The 27,395-nt window shown below is 39.1% G+C and overlaps 1 protein-coding gene and 1 pseudogene across 1 annotated transcript in view; both read left to right on the top strand.

Moving 5' to 3' along the window:
* LOC104661437 (zinc finger protein 736) overlaps positions 1–22,889 on the top strand; it is a 50,629-nt gene extending 27,740 nt beyond the window's left edge. Inside the window, exon 4 of the mRNA XM_010362054.2 lies at positions 16,113–22,889. Coding sequence (XP_010360356.1) covers positions 16,113–17,170 — 1,058 coding nt within the window. The 3' untranslated portion in view covers positions 17,171–22,889. The remainder of the gene's footprint in view (positions 1–16,112) is intronic.
* A 257-nt stretch (positions 22,890–23,146) lies between these two features.
* Positions 23,147–24,967, top strand: LOC115898317 (annotated as a pseudogene).
* The last annotated feature ends 2,428 nt before the right edge of the window (positions 24,968–27,395 follow it).

The following is a 27,395-nucleotide window of genomic DNA, read 5'->3' on the forward strand; positions in this document are numbered from 1 at the left end:
TCAAGTGATTCTTCTGCCTCAGCCTCCCTAGTAGCTGGGATTACAGGCATGTGCCACCACACCCGGAGAATTTTGTGTTTTTCGTAGAGATGGGGTTTCTCCATGTTGGTCAGGCTGGTCTTGAACTCCCAGCCTCAGGTGATCTGCCTGCCTCGGCCTCCCAAAGTGCTGGGATTACAGGCATGAGCCACTGCGTCTGACCTGCTGAGTACATATTAAACTTCAATTTTAACTTTAATTTTAATTTTAAATGACATCATTTTGTGATTTTATTTAGTATAAAGCTTACTGTGATTGTGTCATTCATATGTATATATATAAGCACATTTATATATGCATGTGTATGACACACACACACATATAATCCCAGTAATGTGAATTTTTTTCACAAATAATTGAATACCTATGTATTATATACAATGTATTGATTTTATATGTGTATACATAATGAAATGATTAATACAATTAAATTAATGAAAAAACACATTTGTGACCTTACGAGTTACCTTTTTTGTAGTGAGAACAATTAAGATCTCTCAGCACGTTTTCAGCATACATAACAGTATTACTTTCAGTATTCATAAAGCTGTACCTTAGGTTACCATAACTTATTTGTCCTTTAACTGAAAATTTGTACCATTTGAACAATATACTCCCCTTTCTTCACCTCCAGGGCCTAGCACTCACCTCTATATTCTCTTCTCCTAGGAGTCCAACCTTATTATATATATTCTCCATAGAAATGAGATCATACAGTATTTGTCTTTCTGTTTCTGTGATGTTTCACTTGGCATAACGTCATCTAGGTCCATCCATGTTGTAGAAATGGCAGGGTTTTATTATTTTTTATGGCTGAATAATATTCTATTTTGTACATATACCATGTTTTTTTTTGTGTGTAGTCAGTGTCCACAAACACTTGAGATTGCTTTCATGTCTTGACAATTGTGAAAAATGTTTCAGTGAACGTGGAGGTGCAGGTATTTCTTTGAGATAGTAAATTTATTGTATATGCCGAAATGAGATAGCTGAATTGTATAGTAGTACTATTAATTTTTTTTTTTTTTTTTTTTTTTTTGAGACGCAGTCTCGCTCTATCGCCCAGGCTGGAGTGCAGTGGCCGGATCTCAGCTCACTGCAAGCTCCGCCTCCCGGGTTTACGCCATTCTCCTGCCTCAGCCTCCCGAGTAGCTGGGACTACAGGCGCCCACCACCTCGCCCAGCTAGTTTTTTGTATTTTTTTTTAGTAGAGACGGGGTTTCACCGTGTTAGCCAGGATGGTCTCGATCTCCTGACCTCGTGATCCACCCGTCTCCGCCTCCCAAAGTGCTGGGATTACAGGCTTGAGCCACTGCGCCCGGCCTTAAATATTTTTTAAAAGAACCTACATACTGGTTTTCATAATGTCTCCAGAAAATTCCACGTCACCAAAAGTGTACAGCATCTTTTCTTTAATATATTGTTGTCAACGCTTGTTATAAGTCTTCTTCTTGATATTAGCAATCCTAACAGGTATAAAGTAATATCTCACAATGAATTTAATTTGCATCTGCCAGATTGGTGACATTGAGAACCTTTCTATATACCTGCTGCCCAATTGTATGCTTTCATTAGTAAACATTTATTTAGTCCTTGGCTTATTTCTAAATCTTGTTATTATTACTATTATAGTTGTTGTCTTTTATTTGCATGAGTTTCTTATATATTTTTGATACTAACCACTTATCAGATATGGTTTTCTTATTCTGTTTTTTCTTGGTTCTGCAGAATTAATTTGATCAGTTTAATTTATTTATATTTGCTTTTATTGCTGTACTTTTGCTGTTGTATCCAAAAATTCACTTCAAGACCAATATTAAGGTTTCTTCATGTTTTCTTTTAAGATTATTAAGAATTTATGTAATACATTAGAGTCCTTATTTTATATTTAGTCAGTTTTTAAATATAATGTAAGAAAAGTGGTCTAATTTTATTATTTTACTTGTGGATATTCAGTTTTCCCAGCCCCAAGCATGGAAGAGACTGTACTTTCAGCATTCTCAGTGGTTCAGTGTCAAAGATAAGTTGATCTTACATGAGTGGATTTGTTTCTGGGCTCTCCATTCTGCTCCACTGATACCGGTGTGCATTTTTATGCACAGATCATCCTGTTTTTATTACAGTAGTCTTCAAATGTAGTTTAAAATCAGAAAGTATAATGCCCCTAGCTTTGTTTTTAATCCTCAAAACTGCTTTGGCTATTCAATGTTTTTTGTAATTCCATATAAATTTTAAGATTGTATTTTCTATTACTTTGAAAAATTTTACTAGAATTTTAATAGGGCATTTATTGAATCTAAATTTTCCAATTTTATAGACTAATTTCAGCAGGTACAAATCTTCTCTTGGGTCAATTAGCTGATAGAATCTTTTTGTGTATGCAGTGGAGAGGGGTTATACGTGGGTCACATGGCTACTTCTTGTTCTGTTGTGGAGTTTGCCTTTAGTGGGTTTGTTACCAGGAGCCTAGGTAGTTGTTAATCCTCTCTTATTTCTTGGCAGACTGAATTGCCTTCAGGACTTTGATCTGTAGGGCCAGCACTAGGGCCAGTGTTCTGCAGTACAGTTGGTATATGGTGTGCCTGATGTGTGTTTTTTACTTAGTATGTGGCAGGATTTCCCCAAGTAACACTTTGAGTACCTAGGTTGGCAGAACTTGCCACAAACTGTGACTATCAGTGCTGAAACTGAGTCACTGAACTGTTTCAGAGAGCACAGTAAAGGCCAAGGTCTGCAGACCTACTGCTATAACCACAAATAGGCATCTTTCTCTGGGTCTCTGATGTGCAGAACCACTCCTAGGCTATGGCTGGAAGGAGCTGGAGATGGTTATGGAGTCACTACAGAATTTTAAGTCAAGTCAAAATAGGTGAACCATTTCTTGGCCTGTAGCCAAAGACCAAGAGTTTTCAAGTTTTTCACCTATATGAGGACCTGCCTTTTCAAAATGACTCCAGTCAATCTTTAGTTCTAACAGGTCTTAAAACCCTCTCCCTGAAAAACAAAATTATTATAAAGGTCTCTTCTTTGAGAAGGGGTCTCACTATATCACCCAGGCTGGTCTCAAACTCCTGGCTTAAAATGCTACTTCTTCTGCCTCCGCCTACAAAGTTGCTGGGATTACAGGTGTGAACCACCATGTCTGTCAACATTATGGACTCCATGTTGTATTTCTTATAAGACTGTTTTAGGGGTAATGAACATGCTTACCTTTGGTTCATATTAGAAAGTCTTTATTTTTGTCTTATTTGTTAAGTAAATTTCTCCCAGATTAAGTATCCTTGGTTGGTAGCAGATTTTTTTCATGACTTTGAAATTTAGGAAGTTTTAGTGAGTCCCTTTTTTCTTCAAATCACCTCTCTACCACTTCCCCTTGCATTCTTCTTCAAAGACTCCTTTCATGAATATATTGGTCTCCTTAATCATATCTGATAAGTCACATATTCCATGTTGATGTTTTTCAACTTATTTTATTTTATTTTTTTCATGACTCTATAAATAACATGTCTTTAGTTTTCTGGTTTTTGTTTTCTGATCATTAATTCTGTTGTGGCTCTACAAAATTTTTCAACAATTATTTTTCTGTTCCACAATTTCTTTTTTTTTATAATTTTTTTTATTATTATACTTTCAGTTCTAGGGTACATGGGCACAACGTGCAGATTTGTTACATATGTATACATGTGCCATGTTGGTGTGCTGCACCCATTAACTCATCATTTACATTAGGTATATCTCCTAATGCTATCCATCCCCCCTCCCCGCTTCCCACAATAGGCCCCAGTGTGTGATATTCCCCTTCCTGGGTCCAGTGATCTCACTGTTCAGTTCCCACCTATGAGTGAGAACATGCAGTGTTTGGTTTTCTGTTTTTGCAATAGTTTGCTGAGAATGATGGTTTCCAACTGCATCCATGTCCCTACAAAGGACGCAAACTCATCCTTTTTTATGGCTGCATCGTATTCCACGGTGTATATGTGCCACATTTTCTTAATCCAGTCTGTCACTGATGGACATTTGGTGTGATTCCAAGGCTTTGCTATTGTGAATAATACTGCAATAAACATACGTGTGCATGTGTCTTTATAGCAGCATGATTTATAATCCTTTGGGTATATCCCCAGTAATGGGATGGCTGGGTCAAATGGTATTTCCAGTTCTAGATCATTGAGGAATTGCCACACTGTTTTCAACAATGGTTGAACTAGTTTACAGTCCCACCAACAGTGTAAAAGTGTTCCTATTTCTCCACATCCTCTCCAGCACCTGTTGTTTCCTGATTTTTTAATGATTGCCATTCTAACTGGTGTGAGATGGTATCTCATTGTGGTTTTGATTTGCATTTCTCTGATGGCCAGTGATGATGAGCATTTTTTCATGTGTCTGTTGGCTGTATGAATGTCTTCTTTTGAGAAGTGTCTGTTCGTATCCTTTGCCCACTTTTTGATGGGGTTGTTTTTTACTTGTAAATTTGTTTGAGTTCTTTGTAGGTTCTGGATATTAGCCCTTTGTCAGATGAGTAGATTGCAAAAATTTTCTCCCATTCTGTAGGTTGCCTGTTCACTCTGATTGTAGTTTCTTTTGCTGTGCAGAAGCTCTTTAGTTTAATTAGATCCCATTTGTCAGTTTTGGCTTTTGTTGCTATTGCTTTTTGTGTTTTAGACATGAAGTCCTTGCCCATGCCTATGTCCTGAATGGTATTACCTAGGTTTTCTTTTCTTTTTTTTTTTTTTTGAGAGGAGTCTCGCTCTGTTGCCGGGGCTGGAGTGCAGTGGCCGGATCTCAGCTCACTGCAAGCTCCGCTTCCCGGGTTCACGCCATTCTCCTGCCTCAGCCTCTTAAGTAGCTGGGACTACAGGCGCCCGCCAACTCGCCCGGCTAGTTTTTTTGTATTTTTTAGTAGAGACGGGGTTTCACCATGTTCGCCAGGATGGTCTCGATCTCCTGACCTCGTGATCCGCCCATCTCGGCCTCCCAAAGTGCTGGGATTACAGGCTTGAGCCACCGCGCCCGGCCTACCTAGGTTTTCTTCTAGGGTTTTTATGGTTTTAGGTCTAACATTTAAGTCTCTAATCCATCTTGAATTAATTTTCGTATAAGGAGTAAGGAAAGGATCCAGTTTCAGCTTTCTACTTATGGCTAGCCAATTTTCCCAGGACCATTTATTAAATAGGGAATCCTTTCCCCATTTCTTGTTTTTGTCAGGTTTGTCAAAGATCAGATAGCTGTAGATGTGTGGTATTATTTCTGAGGGCTCTGTTCTGTTCCATTGGTCTATATCTCTGTTTTGGTACCAGTACCATGCTGTTTTGGTTACTGTAGCCTTGTAGTATAGTTTGAAGTCAGGTAGCATGCCTCCAGCTTGGTTCTTTTGGCTTAGGATTGTCTTGGCAATGTGGGGTCTTTTTTGGTTCCATCTGAACTTTAAAGCAATTTTTTCCAATTCTGTGAAGAAAGTCATTGGTAGCATAATGGGTATGGCATTGAATCTATAAATTACCTTGGGCAGTATGGCCATTTTCACAATATTGATTCTTCCTATCCATGAGCATGGTATGTTCTTCCATTTGTTTGTGTCCTCTTTTATTTCACTGAGCAGTGGTTGGTAGTTCTCCTTGAAGAGGTCCTTTGCATCCCGTGTAAGTTGGATTCCTAGGTATTTTATTCTCTTTGAAGCTATTGTGAATGGGAGTTCATTCATGATTTGGCTGTCTGTCTGTTACTGGTGTATAAGAATGATTGTGATTTTTGCACATTGATTTTGTATCCTGAGACTGTTCTGAAGTTGCTGAAGTTCTTTTAATTGTGATGTTAGGGTGTCAATTTTACATCATTCCTGCTTTCTCTTGTGTGCATTTAGTGCTATAAATTTCCCTCTACACACTGCTTTAAATGTGTTCCAGAGATTCTGATATGTTGTATCTTTGTTCTCATTGGTTTCAAAGAACATCTTTATTTCTGCCTTCATTTCGTTATGTACCCAGTAGTCATTCAGGAGCAGGTTGTTCAGTTTCCATGTAGTTGAGTGGTTTTGATTGAGTTTCTTAGTCCTGAGTTCTAGTTTGATTGCACTGTGGTCTGAGAGACAGTTTGTTAAAATTTCTGTCCTTTTACATTTGCTGAGGAGTGCTTTACTTCCAACTATGTGGTCAATTTTGGAATAAGTGCAGTGTGGTGCTGAGAAGAATGTATATTCTGTTGATTTGGGGTGGAGAGTTCTGTAGATGTCTATTAGGTCGTTTGGTGCAGAGTTGAGTTCATTTCCTGGATATCCTTGTTAACTTTCTGTCTCATTAATCTGCCTAATGTTGACAGTGGGGTGTTAAAGTCTCCCATTATTATTGTATGGGAGTCTAAGTTTCTTTGTAAGTCTCTAAGGACCTGTTTTATGAATCTGGGTGTTCCTGTATTGGGTGCATATATATTTAGGATAGTTAGCTCTTCCTGATGAGTTGATCCCTTTACCATTATGCAATGACTTTCTTTGTCTGTTTTGATCTTTGATGGTTTAAAGTCTGTTTTATCAGAGACTAGGATTGCAACCCCTGCTTTTTTTTGTTTTCCATTTGCTTGGTAGATCTTCCTCCATCCCTTTATTTTGAGCCTATGTGTGTCTCTGCATCTGAGATGAGTCTCCTGAATACAGCAAACTGATGAGTCTTGGCTCTTTATTCAATTTGCCAGTCTATGTCTTTTAATTGGACCATTTAGTCCATTTACATTTAAGGTTAATATTGTTATGTGTGAACTTGATCCTGTCATTATGATATTAACTGGTTATTTTGCTCATTAGTTGATGCAATTTCTTCCTAGCATCGATGGACTTTACATTTTGGTATGTTTTTGCAATGGCTGGTACCGGTTGTTCCTTTCCATATTTAGTGCTTCCTTCAGGATCTCTTATAGGGCAGGCCTGGTGGTGACAAAATCTCTAAGCATTTGCTTGTCTGTAAAGGATTTTATTTCTCCTTCACTTATGAAACTTAGTTTGGCTGGATATGAAGTTCTGGGTTGAAAATTCTTCTCTTTAAGAATGTTGAATATTAACCCCCACTTTCTCCTGGCTTGTAGAGTTTCTGCCGAGACGAGAGATTTGCTGTTACTCTGATGGGCTTCCCTTTGTGGGTAACTTGACGTTTCTCTCTGGCTGCCCTTAACATTTTTTCCTTCATTTCAACTTTGGTGAATCTGACAATTATATGTCTTGGAGTTGCTCTTCTCGAGGAGTATCTTTGTGGCATTCTCTGTATTTCCTGAATTTGAATGTTGGCCTGCCCTACTAGGTTGGGGAAGTTCTCCTGGATGATATCCTGCAGTGTTTTCCAACTTGGTTCCATTTTCCTCGTCACTTTCAGCCACACCAATCAGACGTAGATTTGGTCTTTTCACATAATCCCATATTTCTTGGAGGCTTTGTTCATTTCTTTTCACTCTTTTTTCTCTACACTTCTCTTCTTGCTTCATTTCATTCATTTGATCTTCAATCACTGATACTCTTTCTTCCACATGATCTAGTCAGTTACTGAAGCTTGTGTATTTGTCATGTAGTTCTCATGTCATGGTTTTCATCTCTGTCCGTTCTTTTACGATCTTCTCTGCATTGATTATTCTAGTTATACATTCATCCATTCTTTTTTTCAAGGTTTTTAGTTTCTTTGCGCTGGGTACATAGTTCTTCCTTTAGCTCTGAGAAGTTTGATCGACTGAAGCCGCCTTCTCTCGATTCGTCAAAGGCATTCTCCATCCAGCTTTGTTCCATTGCTGGCGATGAGCAGCGTTCCTTTGGAGGGGGAGATGCACTCTGATTTTTTGAATTTCCAACTTTTCTGCTTTTCTGCACTGCTTTTTCCCCATCTTTGTGGTTTTATCTGCCTTTGGTCGTTGATGATGGTGACATACTGATGGGGTTTTGGTGTGGGTGTCCTTTCTGTTTGTTAGTTTTCCTTCTAACAGTGAGGACCCTCAGCTGCAGGTCTGTTGGAGTTTGCTTGAGGTCCATTCCAGACCCTGTTTGCCTAGGTATCAGCAGCAGAGGCTGCAGAATGCTGAACAGCGAGTGTTGCTGTCTGATTCTTGCTCTGGAAGCTTCGTCTCAGCAGTGTACCTAGCCGTGTGAGGTGTGAGGTGTCGGTCTGCACCTAGTGGGGGATGTCTCCCAGTTTGGCTGCTCAGGGGTCAGGATCTGTTCATTCTCAGATCTCAACCTCTGTGCTGGGAGAACTACTGCTCTCTTCAAAGCTGTCAGACAGGCACATTTGCCTCTGCAGAGGTTTCTGCAGCTTTTTGTTTAGCTATGCCCTGTCCCCAGAGGTGGAGTGTACAGAGGCAGGCAGGCCTCCTTGAGCTGCGGTGGGCTCCACTCAATTCGAGCTTCCAGGTGGCTTTGTTTACCTACTTAAGCCTCAGCAATGATGGGCGCCCCTCCCCCAGCCTCCCTGCCACCTTGCAGTTAGATCTCAGACTGCTGTGCTAGCAATGAGGGAGGCTCTGTGGGCATGGGACCCTCCCGGCCAGGTGTGGGATATAATATCCTAGTGTGCCGTTTGCTAAGACCCTTGGTAAAGCGCAGTATTAGGGTGGGAGTTACTCGATTTTCCAGGTGTTGTGTGTCTCAGTTTCCCTTGACTAGGAAAAGGAATTCCCTTCCCCCTTATGCTTCCTAGGTGAGATGATGCCTTGCCCTGCTTCAGCTCTCACTGGTCGGGCTGTACCCCCTGACCAGCTCCGACTGTCCAACACGCCCCAGTGAGATGAACCCGGTATCTCAGTTGAAAATGCAGAAATCATCCATCTTCTGTGTTGCTCACGCTGGGAGCTGGAGGCTGGAGCTGTTCCTATTCGGCCATCTTGGTCACCCCATCCTGTTCTACAATTTCTACTGGGTTCTTTTTTTTTTTGTCTGTGTTCTATTTTTGTTATTGAGCATACTTAGTATCATTATTTTGACATCTTGGTCAGATAATGCAAAGATCTTCTTTTCTTAAAGATTGAGTTTTGGAAATTTATTTTTTCAAGTGGGGTATGTTTCCTGTTTTTTTTTTTAATGTCATGTGATCCTTTTATGAAATTTGGAAACTTAAAAACAGCCATCTAATCTAATGTTTAAAGACTTGCTTAAAGAATGGCTATGGCAATGAGCCAGGCTATAGATTTTTTAGTGCTTCACAAACATGTTCTCAGTTGTGTCTTTGGACTTTTGTGTGTAATTTCTAAGTTAAAGAGATTTTTCCTCATTTTCTTTTCAGATTCTATAATCTTTTGCTTCCCTAGATGACTGTGGCATGGCAATTCCTCTAGTATTATAACAACATTCACCTTTCTTCTAGCAGATACAGATTAATTCTCATTACTCCATCATTTTCATATTAAGGGAGAGAGACTATTAATCAGAACTTTTTTAAAAAATTTATTTTATTTTATTTTATTTTTTTGAGACGGATTCTCGCTGTCACCCAGGCTGGAGTGCAGTGGCCTGATCTCAGCTCACTGCAAGCTCCACCTCCCAGGTTCTCGCCAGTAGTAGCTGGGACTACAGGCGCCTGCAACCACACCCAGCTCATTTTTTGTATTTTTAGTAGAGATGGGGTTTCACGTGTGTTAGCCAGAATGGTCTTGATCTCCTGGCCTCGTAATCCGCCTGCCTCAGCCTCCCACAGTGCTGGGATTACAGATGTGAGCCACTGCGTCCGGCTTATTAATCAGAACTTTAAACAGATCCATTGTTTTAGATTTCTCCTGAGGATAATACTGGGAGTTGATTGTGTTTTACTTAGACCAATTGCTGTTGAAGGAAAGAAAGGTTGTGTTGCAAAGTCTTTAAGCTAGACGTGGTTACCTTCTGCAGCATAGAAAATATTACTGGAATATGAAACGAGTGGAAAGAATAGCCATACACTCAAATACGTCTGAATGATTTAGCAGATAACACATGTGAAAGGTCCAAAGGTGAAGGAGAAACCCAGAGTTTAAAATGTGGATTGGGAGGCTGTTCTCTAATGGAATTGATTCTTGAAAAGCCTCTTACTGTCATGGAGGACAACTTTTTGATGTATGCTTATTAAGCTTTTGAATTCTTTAAGTCTTTTATCCATTTAATCTGCTGGTGCATTCACAGTGAGAGACAACTCCTTTTTATGCTGTAAGGATCTAAATAATCTAACTGTTCTTCTGTTGCTTTGAGGGATCTGGAAAATTTGTGCAAATTTTTGGAGACCACTATTTTTTAAGCTGTTTTTAAAAATCTGTGCGTTATGTTAGATGTCTGTGAGAGGAGTAGGGAGACATTGAGATTTGGTTAAGAGATTCGAGAGAGGCCCGGGACAGACGTCGTATGTTTTCTGCTTTATAATTTCCAGTCAGTTGATCATACAGAAATTGAAAGTGAGAACTTTTATCAGAGAACTTTTATCAGAGCACAAAGCATCTGATTAAGTACAAGAAAATCTAAACGTCTATTTCACTTCAAAAGTATATTTTTCTTAGTAGGAACTAAGCTTAGAAATTTAAATTCTATATGACAGATGCCTCTACTGTGGAATAGTTGATTTTATCTACTCACCTCACAGAATTCCAAAAAACACTACTACCATAGGTTACTCAGAACACCCTCCAGCATATAATAAACTCCAAATTGTTACCTATTTCTTAATAACTTATTTTATAATTATAAATAATTTATAATCTTCTTTACTATGAAGACTACTAGGTTGTCATATATATGTTGTTCTTTCTGAGTTGCTGTATAACAACTATGCCTGTAATTTCACAAGTTCTGAGGTAATGTGCTCAAATGTATATGTTACATAAAACATGAACTAGATAATTAACAGGCACACCATATATTGTAATCTTTGATTTATATGTGTAAGTTTACTAGCATTTTCATCAACTTTTCTCAAACTTTGTCTATGTGATTATATAAATTTATTTCTAATTGTTTATTTTATTTCACACCATATTGTACTGTATTTATGTTGTTTATATTATTTAGTAATGTAATACTTTGCTTCCAGAGGTCGCCTTACCTTTACGTTTTGTGCAAAAATAGCAGCTATACATTAATGACATAATAAGTATGTCCAGTATTATTTAAGTGCCTATTCATATTTTCTCATCAAAGCTTCCAGCTATTTAATGGTCAGTTAAATCTGTGATAATGGTTGGAAGTGGGTGGGGTTATGAAATTGTAGATGTTTTTAGAAAAACTTGTGAATGAAAATGAATCCAAGTGTTTCATGTGAAGAAGTTGAGCCATTGCTATCATGCATTCCTGGCTCATGGCAGAAGATTTTGAAGATTAAAAAATAAAATAATCAAAATGTTTCCTCTTTCTAAAAAAAAAAAAAAAAAGCTTTTTATGAATGATTATAATGCATTTTCCATAGAATGTTATTGCTTTCACTGTATACTAGTGATTCAAACTTTATTGTCTTTAATAACAATGACATGAAATCAATCTAGTTGCCCATCACTGGTGGATTGGATAAAGAATATGTGGTACCTATACACAGTGAAATACTACACAGCCAAAAAAAATTATGTTCTTTGTGGCAACATTGATGCAGCTGAAAGCCATTATCTTAAGTAAATTAATGGAGAAAAACAGAAAGCCAAATACTGTATGTTCTTACTTATAAGTGAGAGCTAAATATTGAGTATACATGGATATAAAAAATGAAAACAGTAGACACTGGGAACCACTAGAGGAGGAAGGGAGGAAAGAGACAAGGCCTGAAAAGGTACCTATGGGGTACTGTGGGTAGTAGTAACAGTATCCAAAACCTTAGCAATACATAATGTACTCATGTAACAAACCTAGACGTGTGGCCTCTGAACCTATAGAAAAAGTTGAAATTGAACAAAAATACCGAAATAAGTGCTCTTTATAAATGTGTACTCACAGTTAAAATGCATGGCTATCTAGAATAATTATTTTTTAGTAGTACACTATGTTGATTCAATATTTTTTGGTTAATTTTTTTGTTAAATTTTGTTTCACTATTTTCTATCTTAGTGGCTCATGTTTTACAGTAGACTATGTCACATTAATTAATTGTTTTTAGTTTTTATTTATGTATTAAAATTTTGTATGCCAATATTTCAACTCTGTACACATTAAACCAATGTTTGGACAAAAGTCAGATGTTAATCAGTCATACATATGTTGCCAATATAATTATTTCTGTGTTTGTTTGACTGTGTAAATATTACCCCTATTTTATGACTTGTATATTTGCTTTTTTGTTGTTGTTGTTGTTAGTAGTCAATGATTGTTTTATTCTTAATTGTAAGAAATACAAGGGCCGAGCATGGTGGCTCACAGCTGTAATCCCTGCACTTTGGGAGGTGAAGGCAGGCAGATCACCTGAGGTCAGAAGTTCAAGACCAGCCTGGCCAAGATGGCAAAACCCCATCTGTAGTAAAAATATAAAATTAGCCAGGTGTGGTGGTGTGCGCCTATAATCCCAGCTCCTGCAGAGGCTGAGGCGGGAGAATCACTTGAACCTGGGAGGTGGAGGTTGCAGTGAGCCGAGATGGCATCACTGTAGTCCAGCCTAGTCTTCAGGAGCAGAACTCTGTCTAAAACATAAAAGTTAAAAAAACAATATTTTATACTCTTTAATATTTTCAATCACATATTTAAGCTTTAAGTATATTGACATTTTTAGCAACATATCTTTAGAACATTTTATTTTGTAAAAGAAATATGCTATACACATGAATCCACTACTTATTTTTCCTGTTGTCTGACCCTTTACAAACATCATTCTATTTTCTATTTTTAAGGATGTAACTATTTTAGATATTCCAAGTAAGTAGATTCATACAGTATTTGTGTATGTGTGGCTGGCTTATTTAGCATGTTGCCTTCAAAATTTGTCTTTATAATAGGTATTAGAAGGTTTCCTGCTTTTTAAAAGCTGATTAATATTCCCTTTTTTGTATTTTAAATTATCCATTCATTTGGTAAGGAAAGTTTAAATTGCTTTTACCTATTTTCTTTTGTGTATAATGCTTCAGTATGGTGTACAAATAACTCACTTGACCATATATTCAAGAGTTTATATCTGTGCTGCATTTTGTTTCATTACTTTGGTGTTCTACCTTTATACCAGTACCAAAGTGCTTTGATTACTGTAGGTTTGTTTTGTGTTTGGAAATTGTTAAGCATAATGCTTCCAATATTTTTCTTCTTTTTAAAGATTGTCAGGCTTTTCATGGTCCCTTGAGATCTTACATAATTTTGTGGTTTTTTTTTTTTCTTTTTGGAAAAGTAAAATTAAAAATTGAAAAGGGGTGTGTTGAATGTGTGGGCCACTTTAAGCAGCATGGACATCTTCACAGTATTATGTCTTCCAACCCTTGAAAAAGAACATGCTTAAAATTATGTTGCTGGCTGGGTGCGGTGGCTCATGCCTGTCATACCAGCACTTTGGGAGGCTGAGGTGGGCACATCATGAAGTCAGGAGATCAAGACCATCCTGGTCAACATGGTGAAACCTTGTCTCTACTAAAATACAAAAAATTAGCTGGGCGCGTGGTGGTGCATGCCTGTAGTCCCAGCTACTCGGGAGGGGAGGCTAAGGCAGGGAATCACATGAACACAGGAGGTGGAGGTTGCAGTGAGCTGAGATTGTGCCACTGCACTCCAGCCTGGTGACAGAGCAATACTCCATCTGGGCGGGGTGGCAGGCGGGGGAGAGAAAGTGTTGTTTTATTTTTATGTTTTTTGAATTTTTCAGCTTTTCTTCTGCTATTGATTTCTAGTTTCATTCCATTTGGACCATAAATAATTGTCTGTAAAATTTCAATTTAAAAAATTGTTAAGACTTCTTTTTTGATGTCGCAGGTCATCCATCTAGAAAAATGTTTCATGAGATATTGGAAAGATGTGTATTCTGCTGTCTGTATACATTTGTTAGGTGTAATTATTTTATAGTGCATTCAAGTTTTTTGTTCCTTCATTGATATTCTGTCTTGCTTTATTTATTACTGAAAGTGGGATGTTGATGTATCCTTCCATTATTATATTGCTGTCTATTTTTGCTTCAGTTCCGTCAATGTTTGCTTTATGTGTTTGGGAAAACTGTCTTGTATTTATAGGTTCTCAGTGAATGAACCCTCTTACTATAATTGAATGTCCTACTTTGTCTCTTGTGAATTTTGACTTAAAGTAAATTATATGAAATATGACAGTTTTCAACTTAATAAATTGTTGCCTCTTCTCCTCTCATTTGGTTAACACTTGAATAAATTGTATTTTTCATCCTGCCATTTTCAGTCTTTTTTTTTAATTAGATCCGAAATGAGTCTCTTGAAGACACATAGTTAGATCTTGATACAGATCTTGATATAATGATACAGTTAGATTTTTTTTTTTTTCTTTTCATTTTGAAGAATACTTTTGCTGGATAAGTTTCTTGCTTGGACTTTTTTTTTTTTCCAGTGCTTTAACTATGTCATCCTGCTCCCTTCTTGCCTGAAAGATTTGTGTTCTTAAATTTACTCATAATCTGGCAGAAGCATGCATATAAATAACACATCTCTTTTTTCTTCCTGAATTCCAGATTCTCTTCTTGTCTGTGACTTTTAAATCATTGCTTATGTTGTGTCTTGTTAGAAATCTCTTTGTGTTAATCTTAGTTGAAATTTGCCGAGTTCTTGATTTTCTTATATTTTTTACTAATGTTGAAGTGCATATTAGTCTTTTTTTGTAGTTCTACGCAATTTTTATATCTTTCTGTGCTTTTTATCTTTTTGTTGGTTTCATTTTTGTTATTTCATTTTGTTTTGTTTTGTTTTGTTTCCATTTTACTCATTGAGCATCATTGAGATGTAATTTTGATTTTCTAGGGTAACTTTTTTTCTTTTAAAAAGTAGATCTAGACTTTAATTCAAATTGTTTCATGTAATTTTTACATCTCCTTTTTAAAATAAATGATTTCTGGATATTCATTTTTATCTTTGAGCCATATTATCTTGATGTTTTGTATATGTTGTAATGTTAGGTTGCAATTTGTATAATAAAAAGCCACATGTCAAAATCTGTATTAAGTGACTTTTGTCTGGGGGAATATGATACCAATTTTTTAGGCTAGAGATTTTTGGAGTCTCTCAAGCCTGTTCTATGGATGTTTTCTCTGGGCTTGTGTGTTTTTTAGTTTAAAAAGATTCCCCATGGTTTTTTTGTTTTGTTTTGTTTCTTTTGTTGTTGTTTTGTTTTGAGTGTTACTCCTGTTGCCCAGACTAGAGTGCAATGTTACGAGCTTGGCTCATTGCAACCTCCACCTCCTGAGTTCAAGCGATTCTCCTTTCTTCTGCCTCAGCTTCCCAAGTAGCTGGAATTATGGGCATCTGCCACCATGCCCTACTAATTTTTGTATTTTTAGTTGAGAAAAGGTTTCACCATGTTGGCCTGCCTGGTCTTGAACTTCTGACCTCAGGTGGTTTTCCTGCCTCAGCCTCCCAAAGTTCTGGGATTACAGGTGTGAGCTACCACTCCTGGCCATTCCCTATATTTCTTCCTGAGATCCTGTAGTCACTTGCTATACCCATTGTCTGTCTATGATACTGAAGTCTTTCATCTCTTGTAACAGTCATTTACCTTTGGTCTCATCTGTCTGAAACTGTCAGTGTATACCACCTTTCCTTTCAACACTGTCATGGAATATAGAAATTAGTCTTTGGTAAGGTCTCAGTAAGCCAGAAGCATAGACACATGTGCCACTATTTTATTTATTTTTGGAGGGGGAAGACAGGAGTTTGGAGTCTATAGTTAGAGTCATCATAGGATGAAGAATGATTGTGCTGGGTAAATATGAAATACTTTTATTATGCTTCTATGTGGTTCTTGGCATTTGCTCACTTGGCATGCTGCAAATGCTTAACTGGTTCTTAGACTTCTCGCAAAGGCATTTTGGTCAGTATATTTCTGTTAGGTTTATATGTCTATAAGAATATAGAGCCTGTGGTATTTTATTGTCATTTTGTTAATGTACTTTGTATAATTATATATTTGTCAAATGTATTCACCTGAGTCTAATGAGGGAGAATTTTTTTTTTTTTTTCTCCAGCTGGCTCTTTTCATTTTACTGCAGAGATATTGCCGGAGCATGACATAAAAGATTCATTTCAAAAAGTGATTCTGAGAAAATATGGAAGCTGTGACCTTAATAATTTACATTTAAAGAAAGACAACCAAAGTGTGGGTAATTGCAAGGGTCAGAAAAGCAGTTATAATGGCCTTCATCAATGTTTTTCAATTACCCATAGCAAAACCTGTCAATGTAATAAATTTGGCAGAGATTGCCAGTTGTGCTCAATCTTCATGGAAAATAAGGAAATTTTTAGCACAGAGAAATGCTACAAATGTGAAGAATGTGGCAAAGACTGTAGGTTGTTCTCAGATTTTACTAGACATAAGAAAGTTCATACTGCAGAGAGATGCTACAAATGTGAAGAATGTGGCAAAGCCTTTAAAAAGTTTTCAAACCTTACTGAACATAAGAGAGTTCATACTGGAGAGAAACCTTACAAATGTGAAGGATGTGGCAAAACCTTTACCTGCTCCTCAACCCTTGTTAAACACAAGAGAAATCATACTGGAGACAGACCCTACAAATGTGAAGAATGTGGCAAAACCTTTAAGTGCTTCTCAGACCTTACTAATCATAAGAGAATTCATACTGGAGAGAAACCCTACAAATGTGAAGAATGTAACAAAGCCTATAGGTGGTTCTCAGACCTTGCTAAACATAAGATAATTCATACTGGAGAGAAACCCTACAAATGTAATGAATGTGGAAAAGCTTTTAAGTGGTTCTCGGCCCTTAGTAAACATAAGAGAATTCATACTGGAGAGAAACCCTACATCTGTGAAGAATGTGGCAAAGCCTTTACCCGCTCCTCAACCCTTTTTAACCACAAGAGAATTCATATGGAAGAGAGACCTTACAAATGTGAAGAATGCGGCAAGACCTTCAAGTGCTTCTCAGACCTGACTAATCATAAGAGAATTCACACTGGAGAGAAACCCTACAAATGTGAAGAATGTGGCAAAGCATCGAGCTGGTTCTCACACCTCATCAGACATAAGAGAATTCATACTAGAGAGAAGCTCCACAAGTGTTAAAAATGTGGAAAAGCCTTTAACAAGTCCTCATACTGTTTTCAACATCTGAAATTTAATACTGAACAAATGCAGTATAAATGTAATAACGATGGAAGAACATCTATCATCTTAGAGGGTCTCTAAGAACTTTATGTGTTGCTTATGTGTTGGGTGCATATATAGCCCTTTGCTATTATGTAATGTCCTTCTTTTTTTTTTAATCTATGTTAATTTCAAGTCTGTTTTGTCAGAAACTAGGATTGCAACCCTTGTTTTCCTGTTTTCTATTTGTTTGGTAGACTTTTCTTTTTCCCCTTATTTTGAGCTTATTTGAGATGGGTGTCTCGATTAAAGCATACCGTTAGATCTTGATTCTTTATTCAGCTTGCCATCTGTGTTTTAATTTGGTTATTTAGCCCATTTATGTTTAAGGTTAGTATTCATATGTGTGGATTTGATTCTGTTATTAGGATCTTAGCTGGCTATTTTGCACATTTGTTTATGTGGTTGCCTTATAGTGTCTGCAGTTTGTATACTTTAGTGTGCTTTGGTAGTGACTGGTAATAGTCTTTCTTATTTAATGCTTTCTTCAGAAGCTCTTATAAGACAGATCTTGTGGTAACAGATTTTCTCAGCATTTGCTTATCTGAATAGGATCATATATATTTTTTAATTCTGAAGCTTACCTTGGTCAGATGTGAAATTCTGTGTTGGAATTCTTTTTTTAAGAATGTTGAATATTGGCCCCTAATCTCTTTTGACTTGTAGGATTTCAGCTGAAAGGTTCGTTGTTTTTCTCATGGGCTTCTTTTAGAGGTGACCTGTCCTTTTTTTCTGTAGCTGCCTTTTAACATACTTTTTCTTTCATTTTGACCTTGGAGAATCTCATGATTATGTGTCTTGAGGATGACCTTCTCATGGGGTATCTTACTGGGGTTCTCCACATTTCCTGCATTTGAATGTTGGCCTCTCTAGGTTGGGGAAGTTCTCATGGATGTTATCCTGAAATATGTATTTCAGGTTGTTTTCATTCTCCCCATCGCTTTCAGGCAATCTCTTGCATCATAGATTTGGTTTCTTTACATAATCCCATATTTCTTAGAGGTTTTGTTCATTCCTCTTTTTTGTTTTTTCACTTTTCTTGTCTGTCTTATTTCAGAAAGCCAGTCTTGAAGCTCTTGCGATTCTTTCTTCTGCTTGGCCTATTCTGCTGTTAATATTTGTGATTACATGATAAAGGTTTTGTATTGTGTTTTTCACTTCTATCAGGTTGGCCACATTTTTCTCTAGACTGGCTGTTTTTTCTGTCAGTTCCTGCAGTGTTTTCCCTTCCTTGCGTTGGGTTGCAACTTACTTTTGTAACTCAGTGAAGTTTGTTTCTATCCATATTCTGAATTCTACTTCTGTCATCTTAAGCCTTGCTGGAAACATAATTTGGTCATTTGGATGAAAAAAGTCACTCTGGCTTTTTGTGTTTTTATCTTTGCACTGATTTTGTCTTGTCTTTGTGGGCATATCTTTAAGGTTGCTGACCTTTGAATGGTTTTTTTTTTTTGTTTTTTTTGTTTTTTTTTTTTGTAATCCTATTTGATGGTCTTGAGTATTTGATTGTGGTATAAGATGGATGCAGCCAACAGGCTTTGTTCCTGGGAGTTTTGTTTTGTTTTGGTGGTGGTGGGGGGTGGGCAGTGCTCAGCTCACAACTCAGAGGCTGCATACTGTAACTCCGGGGGACTTGTATTGAGCCCCAACTGTGTTTTCTTGCTCCTTGAGATTTGGAGTTTGCGATTCTGTGGAACCAAGGTGCCACAGCTGGAGCAGAGTGCTGGTGGATATGGGGTTTCTGCCTGTCTTTGGCATTCACCTCACTGGCAGGAGCAAAGCAGCTGGGAGGGGAGTGGGGGATACCTGCTGGAGACTGTGTACTGTTGCACTTAAAGGTGGTGTTAGTATAGGGGAGGATGCTGGCCAGCGAAAGTTTTGATGCCTTTTCTGTGTCCCCCAAGAAGGAGTGATTGTTCAGAGTGTGGGAAGATACCCTGTTCTCCACACAGTGTTAGCACAAAGGCAGGAGTGGAGTTTTCTGGCTCTCTGCCCACCAAAACTTCATCTACAGTGGCAGTTGCTGGGAGTGGCAGGGGCATATTGCATTTCCATTTGCTGGTGGGGCAAGCAAAGCCAAACCTGCCTTTGCAGACATGTGCCAGCAAAGAAATACGGGGAGTTGCAATGGTCTCGGGGGAAGCTGGAGTGTGGGGAAGAAGCGTGGGCTGGTGCAGTCGTAGGGGCTGCCTTGCTGGAGCTCCTCATGGGTCAGGCATGGCCCACCAGTGCAGATGCTGTGGTATGAGCTTCCAGGGTACCTGAGACTGCCCTATAAGCAGCTGTGGCCAGACTGGGTCCCTGGGAGAGACCAGCAGTTCAAGGAGTGTGCAGTTGGACCAGCTGCTTCTGATTTGCAAGACCATCCTGCAGAAATTAGGCCCAACAGTTCCCCTAGGGCTAAAGTCTCTTATGGGAGAAAGTTGAGCCTGGAGAAATGGCCGTCGCTGGCCACACTTGACTACAGATGCTCTTGCACCAAATCCTCTGGGTACCACATGAGCTGGCTTGCTGCCCCATCTCTTTGCTTGTCTTCTGGGGGCTGCATCTTAGAGAGATGTAGGTCAGCAATCACCCAGTGCAGCCAGTCCAGGATGGAAGATCTGTACTTTTGGCCAAGTTAGGGGTTCACTGTCTGATGAGGAGCAGTGGGTAGTTTGTGGGACCCATGGAGGATGGACTGGCCTCCTCTCCTTGGGTAAACTGCAGGTTGTTTGAGGTGTGAATAAGGCACTTAGGGTTTTGGATTTTTCATGAGTCTGAGGGTGGCAAGGGCAGTAGTACTGCAGAGGCCCCTGGAGGCTCTGTTCAGGGAGTTGCTAAGTTGCTACTGGCTCAATAGCTCTGGCAATGATTGGCTAGTGGCCCAGGCCTGGAGAACCTGCCTCATGAGAATATATGAGAACGGGCACTCACGTAACAGTCTGACGACTTCTGAAGGGCTGCTGTAGTATGCTCGGTGTCCACTGCAGTTTCTGGTCTCCTCGGATGTTCCAGTACCGGAAGTTATCACCACTGAATGCTGCAAAACAGCAACAATGGCAGCATGCCCTTTTCTCTGGGAGCTGCATCCCAGGGAGGTACAGACCTGTTTCCAACCCAAAAGCACCTGTAGGAAGTAGCTGGAAAGCCCCTGTTGAAGGTCTTACCCAGTGAGGAAAACGTGATTGGGGACCCCCTCAAGAAAGCAGTCTAACCGTATTTTTGTAGGACAACTCTGCTGTTCAGAGGTACCACTTCCACCCCCAGTTTATTTGGATTCTCCAAAGCCAGAAGGCTGGAAGAGCTAACACACAAACAGCAAAAATGGCAGCTCACTCTTCCTTCTAGGAACTATATCCCAAAGAGGTTTCTCAACCAAAGAGCGCTGGTGGTGGTAGCTGGAGACCCTCATTGGGAAGTACTTTCCAGTGAGAAGGAATGAAATTGGGGACCTACTTTAACAGGCAGTCTGGCCTCGTCTTTTTAGAGCACCTGTACTGTGCTAGGAGATCCTTTCTGCCCCCAGTCAGCTTGGGCGCTTCAAAACCTGAAGGCTAGAATGGCTAAGTTGCCCAACCAGCAAAGATGGTGGCCCACTCCTCTTTCTGGTAGCTCTAACCCAGGGAGGTGCAGTGCTGCTACCAATGGTTGGCTGGAATCTAAGCCAGTAGGTCTTACTGTGTGAGGCATTGTAGAAGTGGGTCCTACAGATCATCACTACTCAGCCCCCTGGATTCTGCCTCTTTCCTATGAGTATGTACAGGGGTGTAACCTCCTGCTTTGCTCAAGTTGCAGCTGCTTTTTCTGGAAGCCTGGAAAGCTAGTATCTAAAGCTCTTGAATTTGCACAGGCCTGAGTAGCTGCTCTGCTAAGACTCCATGTAGCTCTGTGTGTTAAACTGAAGGCCTTGGTGAAGTGGGTCCATGAGGGTATCTCCTTTGCAACCTGAAGGTTGCAAAGATCTGTGGGAGAATTGTGCGTTCCCAGGATCACACATGCACTCACTGCTTTACTGGGTGGGGAGGTTCCCTTGGCTCCATGTTGTTCCCAGGTGGCCCACTGTCCTGCCTTTCTTTACTCCATTCTCTATAAGTTGTTTCTTTGATTATTCCCAATGCAAGTACCTGGATGTTTCAGTTGCAGGTGCTGTATTTGTATACACCTTGCATTCCTCTCTATGAGAACTACACAGTCTAGCTGCTTCTAGTCAGCAGTCTCGATCACTTTTCTCTAAAAGGAACCTACTTTTTTATATTAAAAGGATTCAATATTTTTTCAAAAGCAAATACTGATGTAATTTAATTCTTACATTTGATGCTATGTCTTCATTTCTAGAATTTATGTGAAAACATGGTCAATGATTGCTGCACCAGAGTTATGAGAGGTTCTTCTCTGTTAGATGGACAGATTTATATACTTTCCCATGGAAGGTTAAGTAAACTGAAATCTAAGATACATGAAGAAATCCTAAGTGGAAAGGCCACTTAGTAGTTTAGAGCGGTGTCGTAAGTGACAGGATGATAGAAGTGTGGTAAGTGATCAGGATAATAATCTGCTTAGTAAGAGAAACAATTTGAATTTTAGAAGGAAATTGCTTTACCATTTGCAAATTAAGGTTATTAAAATAGAGTGAATTTCAAAATGCCTTTTTAATGACAACATGTGAACTTAATTTGTTTTAATAAACCAAAATTGTTGTTACTGTGTTCAGGCTATTTTACACTGAATATGTATCTTGCCACTGATGATAATTTGTCCCATCTTAACCCAAGGTTACAGGTAACAATATACTGTTGGGTGACAGTGGAATAACATCTCTAGTGATCCCTTTGTCAGTGGTCTTTAACTTAAAATAATTTAGAGAATATGGTTTCTACAACTTACAGTTTTGTTTTGTTGTAACTACAGGTTATTATGAGGGTTGTAACAAAGATTATGAGTATAGTGGAGCTGTGTGTTTCTGAATTCTGAACAACTATTTACAAAATTTTATCCTACTTTTTTCTGTTGAACATATGACTTCTCTGGTCTGCTAAACACATACAGACCTTTAATTTTGTTTTACATGGATTTAAATATACAAATATATCACTATGAAATAAACTTTAGGTGTAACAGATTTATAGAGAAAGTAATCGTATTTGTTTATGGTTGTGTACCTACTTTGAGAAGAAAAGAAAAATATTAGAGTGAAATAGATAATTTTACAAGTGTTGATCAGTTACCAAGATACCAGAAACTTCAAAGATTTTGAAAGCAAATCTATTTTCTCTGCTGTATATTAAATTCATTCATCTAAAATGTTATTGCTCCTGGCTTAGAATCATCTTGTGCAAATTCTATTTTTTTGTTGTTTGTTTGTTTGCCTGTTGCTCGCCATAGACATAATATGTAATTTTCATCTAATTTCATAAAACATTCTTTGTATAATTCCCTCAGAGATTATGAAAGTGACTTTGATAATATTTAATGGTGTTCACAAAATAATTTTCACATGTGAGTAATTTCATAGTGCGTGTATTGTATGTTATTTAGTATATTTTATATTTTGTTTGAAGTAGAGAATGCTATTTAATCCAATTTTTGTTTAGTTATTGTTCATTTTACTTTATAAAATTGACATAATTGAGTTTATTAAATTTATTGAGCCAATTTATTGAAGTAAACAGTTGAATGTTTCATAAGTCATCAGGTCTTTTTGGCATATACATGAAGTAAACAAAGACAATACTAGCTATGTAACAGAAGCTACATAATTAGAAGTAAATATTCTTTTTGAAATTAGCCTGTGGTCTCAGGTGAAAAATGGAAAGTATCTGTTGTAAAAACAATGACATTAATTCTGCATATGAAGAGAGCATAATTGCACCCATGTTGCACAGTTGACTCTCACAATTGAAACAAGATGAAGAGATGGACATTTTAGCAAAACTAAGTGAAAACCTTGTAAAATTTTCAGATTATGTTTCTACATTTCAACATCTACTAGGGGAGGTAGAGGGCAATTCTATGCAGTCAAACCTGGAATTGCTGACACGTGTTAAGAGTGTGCACCACAGGCATCGAAACCTAAAATACCCTGAACTATTTTCATATAGATTAACAAAATCTAAAATATGGTTTTAGGGCCAGGCACGGTGGCTCATGCCTGTAATCCCAGCACTTTAGGAGGCCAAGGTGGGCGGATCACGAGGTCAGGAGATCAAGACCATCCTGGCAAACACGGTGAAACCCCGTTTCTACTAAAAATACAAAAGATTAGACGGGCGTGGTGGCGGGCGCCTGTAGTCCCAGCCTCTCGGGAGGCTGAGGTAGGAGAATGGTGTAACCCTGGGAGGCAGAGCTTGCAGTGAGCCAAGATCGCGCCACTGCACTCCAGCCTGGGCGACAGAGTGAGACTGTGTCTCAAAAAAAAATACATATATATGGTTTTAGTCATCCTCCTCTATATTCTGGCTTAGAACTATTTCAAGTAGATTTAATTCTAGATCTTTTTTTTTTTTCTTTTTTTTGAGATGGAGTCTCGCTCTGTCACCCAAGCTGGTGTGCAGTGGCATGATCTCTGCTCGCTGTAACCTTCGCCTCCTAGGTTCAAGCAGTTCTCCTGCCTCACCCTCCTGAATAGCTGAGACTACTGGTGCCCACCACCAGGCCCAGCTAATTTTTTGTATTTTTGGTAGAGATGGGGTTTCACCGTGTTAGCCAGGATGGTCTTGATCTCCTGACCTCATGATCCACCCACCTCAGCCTTCCAAAGTGCTGGGATTACACGTGTGAGCCGCCGCGCCTGTCCTTGGTTTTAGATCTTGACACAGCACATCCTCAACTTACTGTCTCCGAGGATAGAAAAAGCTGTGTGATGGAAGAACAAAACCAAACGTTTGTTATAACCCGAGATTTTATTTCTGCCCTGCTGTCCTGGGCTCTCAGAAGTGTAGTTCTGGCAGACATTACTGGAAGGAGAAGTGGGAAACGATCCTAAATGAAAATTGAGTGTGTGTCAAGACGGTCTTCTTAGGACCTGGCAGGATCAACCTTCAGTTCTGGGTTGATTTGGGGACAGTTGGATGATACATAGAGTGGTTATGCTGCATCAGGTCCTAAAAAAGCCCACTTCTGTCAGTAGTAAAATCCAGTAAGATTGGTATTCTTTTGGACTACGAATTGGGTGATTTTTTAAAGTAATGTAAGTGATAGGTTTGTTCTGTATATTTTAATGATTCTTTCACAAGAGCTGTTCGGCCTTATTTCTATACTGAAGCAGATTCTGAACATCTTAAAATCTGTTCATTATCAGATACTGAAAGATAAAGAACAAGTAAATGAATCTGTTTCAGTTTTCTTGGGTAATTTAGCCAGTAAATTTAATCTTACTTCTTTATTCTTTAAGTTTTACTACTGAAGGCCAGAATAGATTTTTTTCTCCTAAATTTTTGGCAAGTATAAAGCACGTTCAGAATGTCACTTTCATAGATACTATGAATATCAATTGTCAAGTGTGTTGATTTCTAAGATAAAATATTTGAGAATTAATATTACCCAACTTGTCCAATAAAATGTTAAGTTGCCTATTTAAAAAAAAAATCTGCAATTTTGAATTGCATACCTAGCTAAATTTTTTTTAAGATTGAGGATGAGATGTAAGATAATTTATACAAGTAATATAAATTGTTTACTTAAATTATTTACTTAAATAAATCTAATTACATTTAAATAAATTGCTGTTACCTATTAGTATTTGTGTAGTGTACTTTTTTTTAAGTTTTTGCCTTTAAAGCACGTGACAATTTAAACAGAGAATAAAACAAAAATTCAATGATTGGGAGGAAAATAAAAAGTTTGTATGATGACCTAATTAAGATAATGTAAAGGATAAAAATTTTAATATTTGTTTTTACACATTTTTGGGCAAAAGTAACCCTGAGATAGTAATGTGCAGAAAATACTATTAATTATATTCTTGGGACTTACTGACTTTGGCACTTAGAGAACCTCCAGCGCAGGCCCAGGATTCCCTAGGTATTTCTCATGGAAATGGAGCAGAAGGCCATGTCCATAAAGATAAATGGATGCTCACCTTCTAGAGACCAGTAGGTGCAGGTTGCAGAAAGAGTGGGCCCTTTTTGGAGATCCAGGAAGGGGCTGTGGGCACCATCCTAGAAAAGGGGTCTGAAGCTCCATGGAGCCCTCCTGCCTACAGGAGCCACAGAGGGCCCTGAGTGAGGCCAGCCTAGGTTCTCTGTCCTGTCCCTAGCACTTGAGTCCTGCCTCACCTGCTAGCTTTTTCCACCAAGAAATAAGGATGGCAACCCCCAGTGCAGCCCCACTAGAGGAAGGATATCAAGAGTGTCAAGGCCCACACCCACCTTGGTACATTAAGTGACTTTTTGATTAACTAGTCAGTAAGTTAGAGTGGAATGTGCTGCTGCGATCCCCTGAGATCACATTCTAGGAGAAAACCTGGGTGGCACCTGCCTAAGGCTGTACATTGGAGGAAGGATGGTCAGGCCACCTGGGCTTCAGTGAGCATGTGCCCCAAGCCAACCCAGGGAGACATGGGCTTGGCAAGAGCATGCAATAAGGGTGGCATACAGCAGACATGGTGAGCTGTCAGGTGGGCACAGAGGGGTAGGCAGGAGGAGTTCCTGAGGGGGACTCCTGAACTCAGCCCAGAGATCCGCCAGCTTTTTGAAACACAGGCTGTACCTGGAGCTGCAGAGTGAGCATTGTGTAGTCGCCTGGTAAAAGTGAGGTGAGCAGCCAGTCACTGAGCTTTCATTGCCCATTTTTCTGATGAGCAATTTGAGCCCCCAAAGCCACAAGCCAGGAAGGGCAAAGGCACTGGGCTGAGGCATCACCTTTTTTCTTCACTTGGCTCCCATGACCCTCACATCTCCCTGGGCATGCCTTTGAGGAAGAAGATCTCTCTTGTGAATGTAGGCATAGAAGCAGCCAGTCGTGTGTGGTAAGCTCACCCACAGCCACTTTTGTGGGCCCATCTGGGCCTCCTCACTCCACTGGCCTGTGAAACCCAATTGGAATTCCCGAGTCCAGAATCCACATTTGGTTCTAGAACCAAAGTGTTCAGCACCCAGGTCAGAGCAGAAGTGGGCCTGTTAATCCCACTGCACAAGGCCCAAATCAGAGAACTGGCTTGACTGTTCAGCTGTACCCAGGCAGTGTGTGTACTGTTCCAAGCAGGTCCTGTTCTCTTCCTGCCTCCAATTATTTCACCTGCAACTTGTCATTTGTACCAGCTTTTTCTCTACCCCCTCATCCTATGGTTTTTTGAAATTCCTCTGAAGACTGCATGAGCTAAGCTTTAAGGGTCACAGTGCTCTAGCCTACTCAGGCTATGCCAGGAAGGGAGATCTCTCAACCTACCTTGACTCTTAAGAGTCATGTATAAATAGTACCAACTCTAGCAGGAGGGCTGTCACATACTCAGACTCTTTGCTTGGTCTCCATATCAAAAGATACTTTAGAATGATAAGGAAAATAAGACACAGACCTGGCAGTTCTGCCTTTTAAAGAGCAGCCGCAACCTGGTCACCTTGAACCACAATTCCAGGGTCTGGTTCAGCATGTCCCACCTTGGAAAATAGTGGAACTGGGGCCTCAGAATGTCAGGGTCCAGTGAAAGTCTGGAGAAGAGGCACCTCAGCAGCCTGTACACACCCAGTCACACCTGTAACGGGAACAGGCCCTACCAACTATGAAGTCATCTCATTAACTTAGACAACCGTACCAGCAATGTGCACACACTTCAGGCCTTTAGTAAACTGTCAACCCAATGATTCAAGAAAAAGCAAATACTTTTTTGAATCTAGTCTCAGGAAAAAGAACCTCCACTGCCTGAACCAGCCTGTATGATGGATGCAACTGATAGTGTTAACTTGGCTCGGGCATACCTGGAGACTGACCATGTATAAAAAATGCTTCTGAATGTTCAGAGTTCTAAGCTAAAAGATCTAGTAGTGGCCAACCTGGAGATTGTTTTTTATCTATGAGCAACATCTGAGCCCCTGGTCTGTCCCATCCTGTGGCATGGAACATAGGCCACACAGGGAATTGAGGCCATTCCTTTTTTGTTAAATGAAGTCTGACAGGTGAAAGGTTGCTTAGAAAAAAAAGTGCTAAATAAAAATGCTGTACAAACTGC

The sequence above is a fragment of the Rhinopithecus roxellana genome, chromosome 6 (assembly GCF_007565055.1).
Source record: "Rhinopithecus roxellana isolate Shanxi Qingling chromosome 6, ASM756505v1, whole genome shotgun sequence".
Lineage (NCBI taxonomy): Eukaryota > Metazoa > Chordata > Mammalia > Primates > Cercopithecidae > Rhinopithecus > Rhinopithecus roxellana.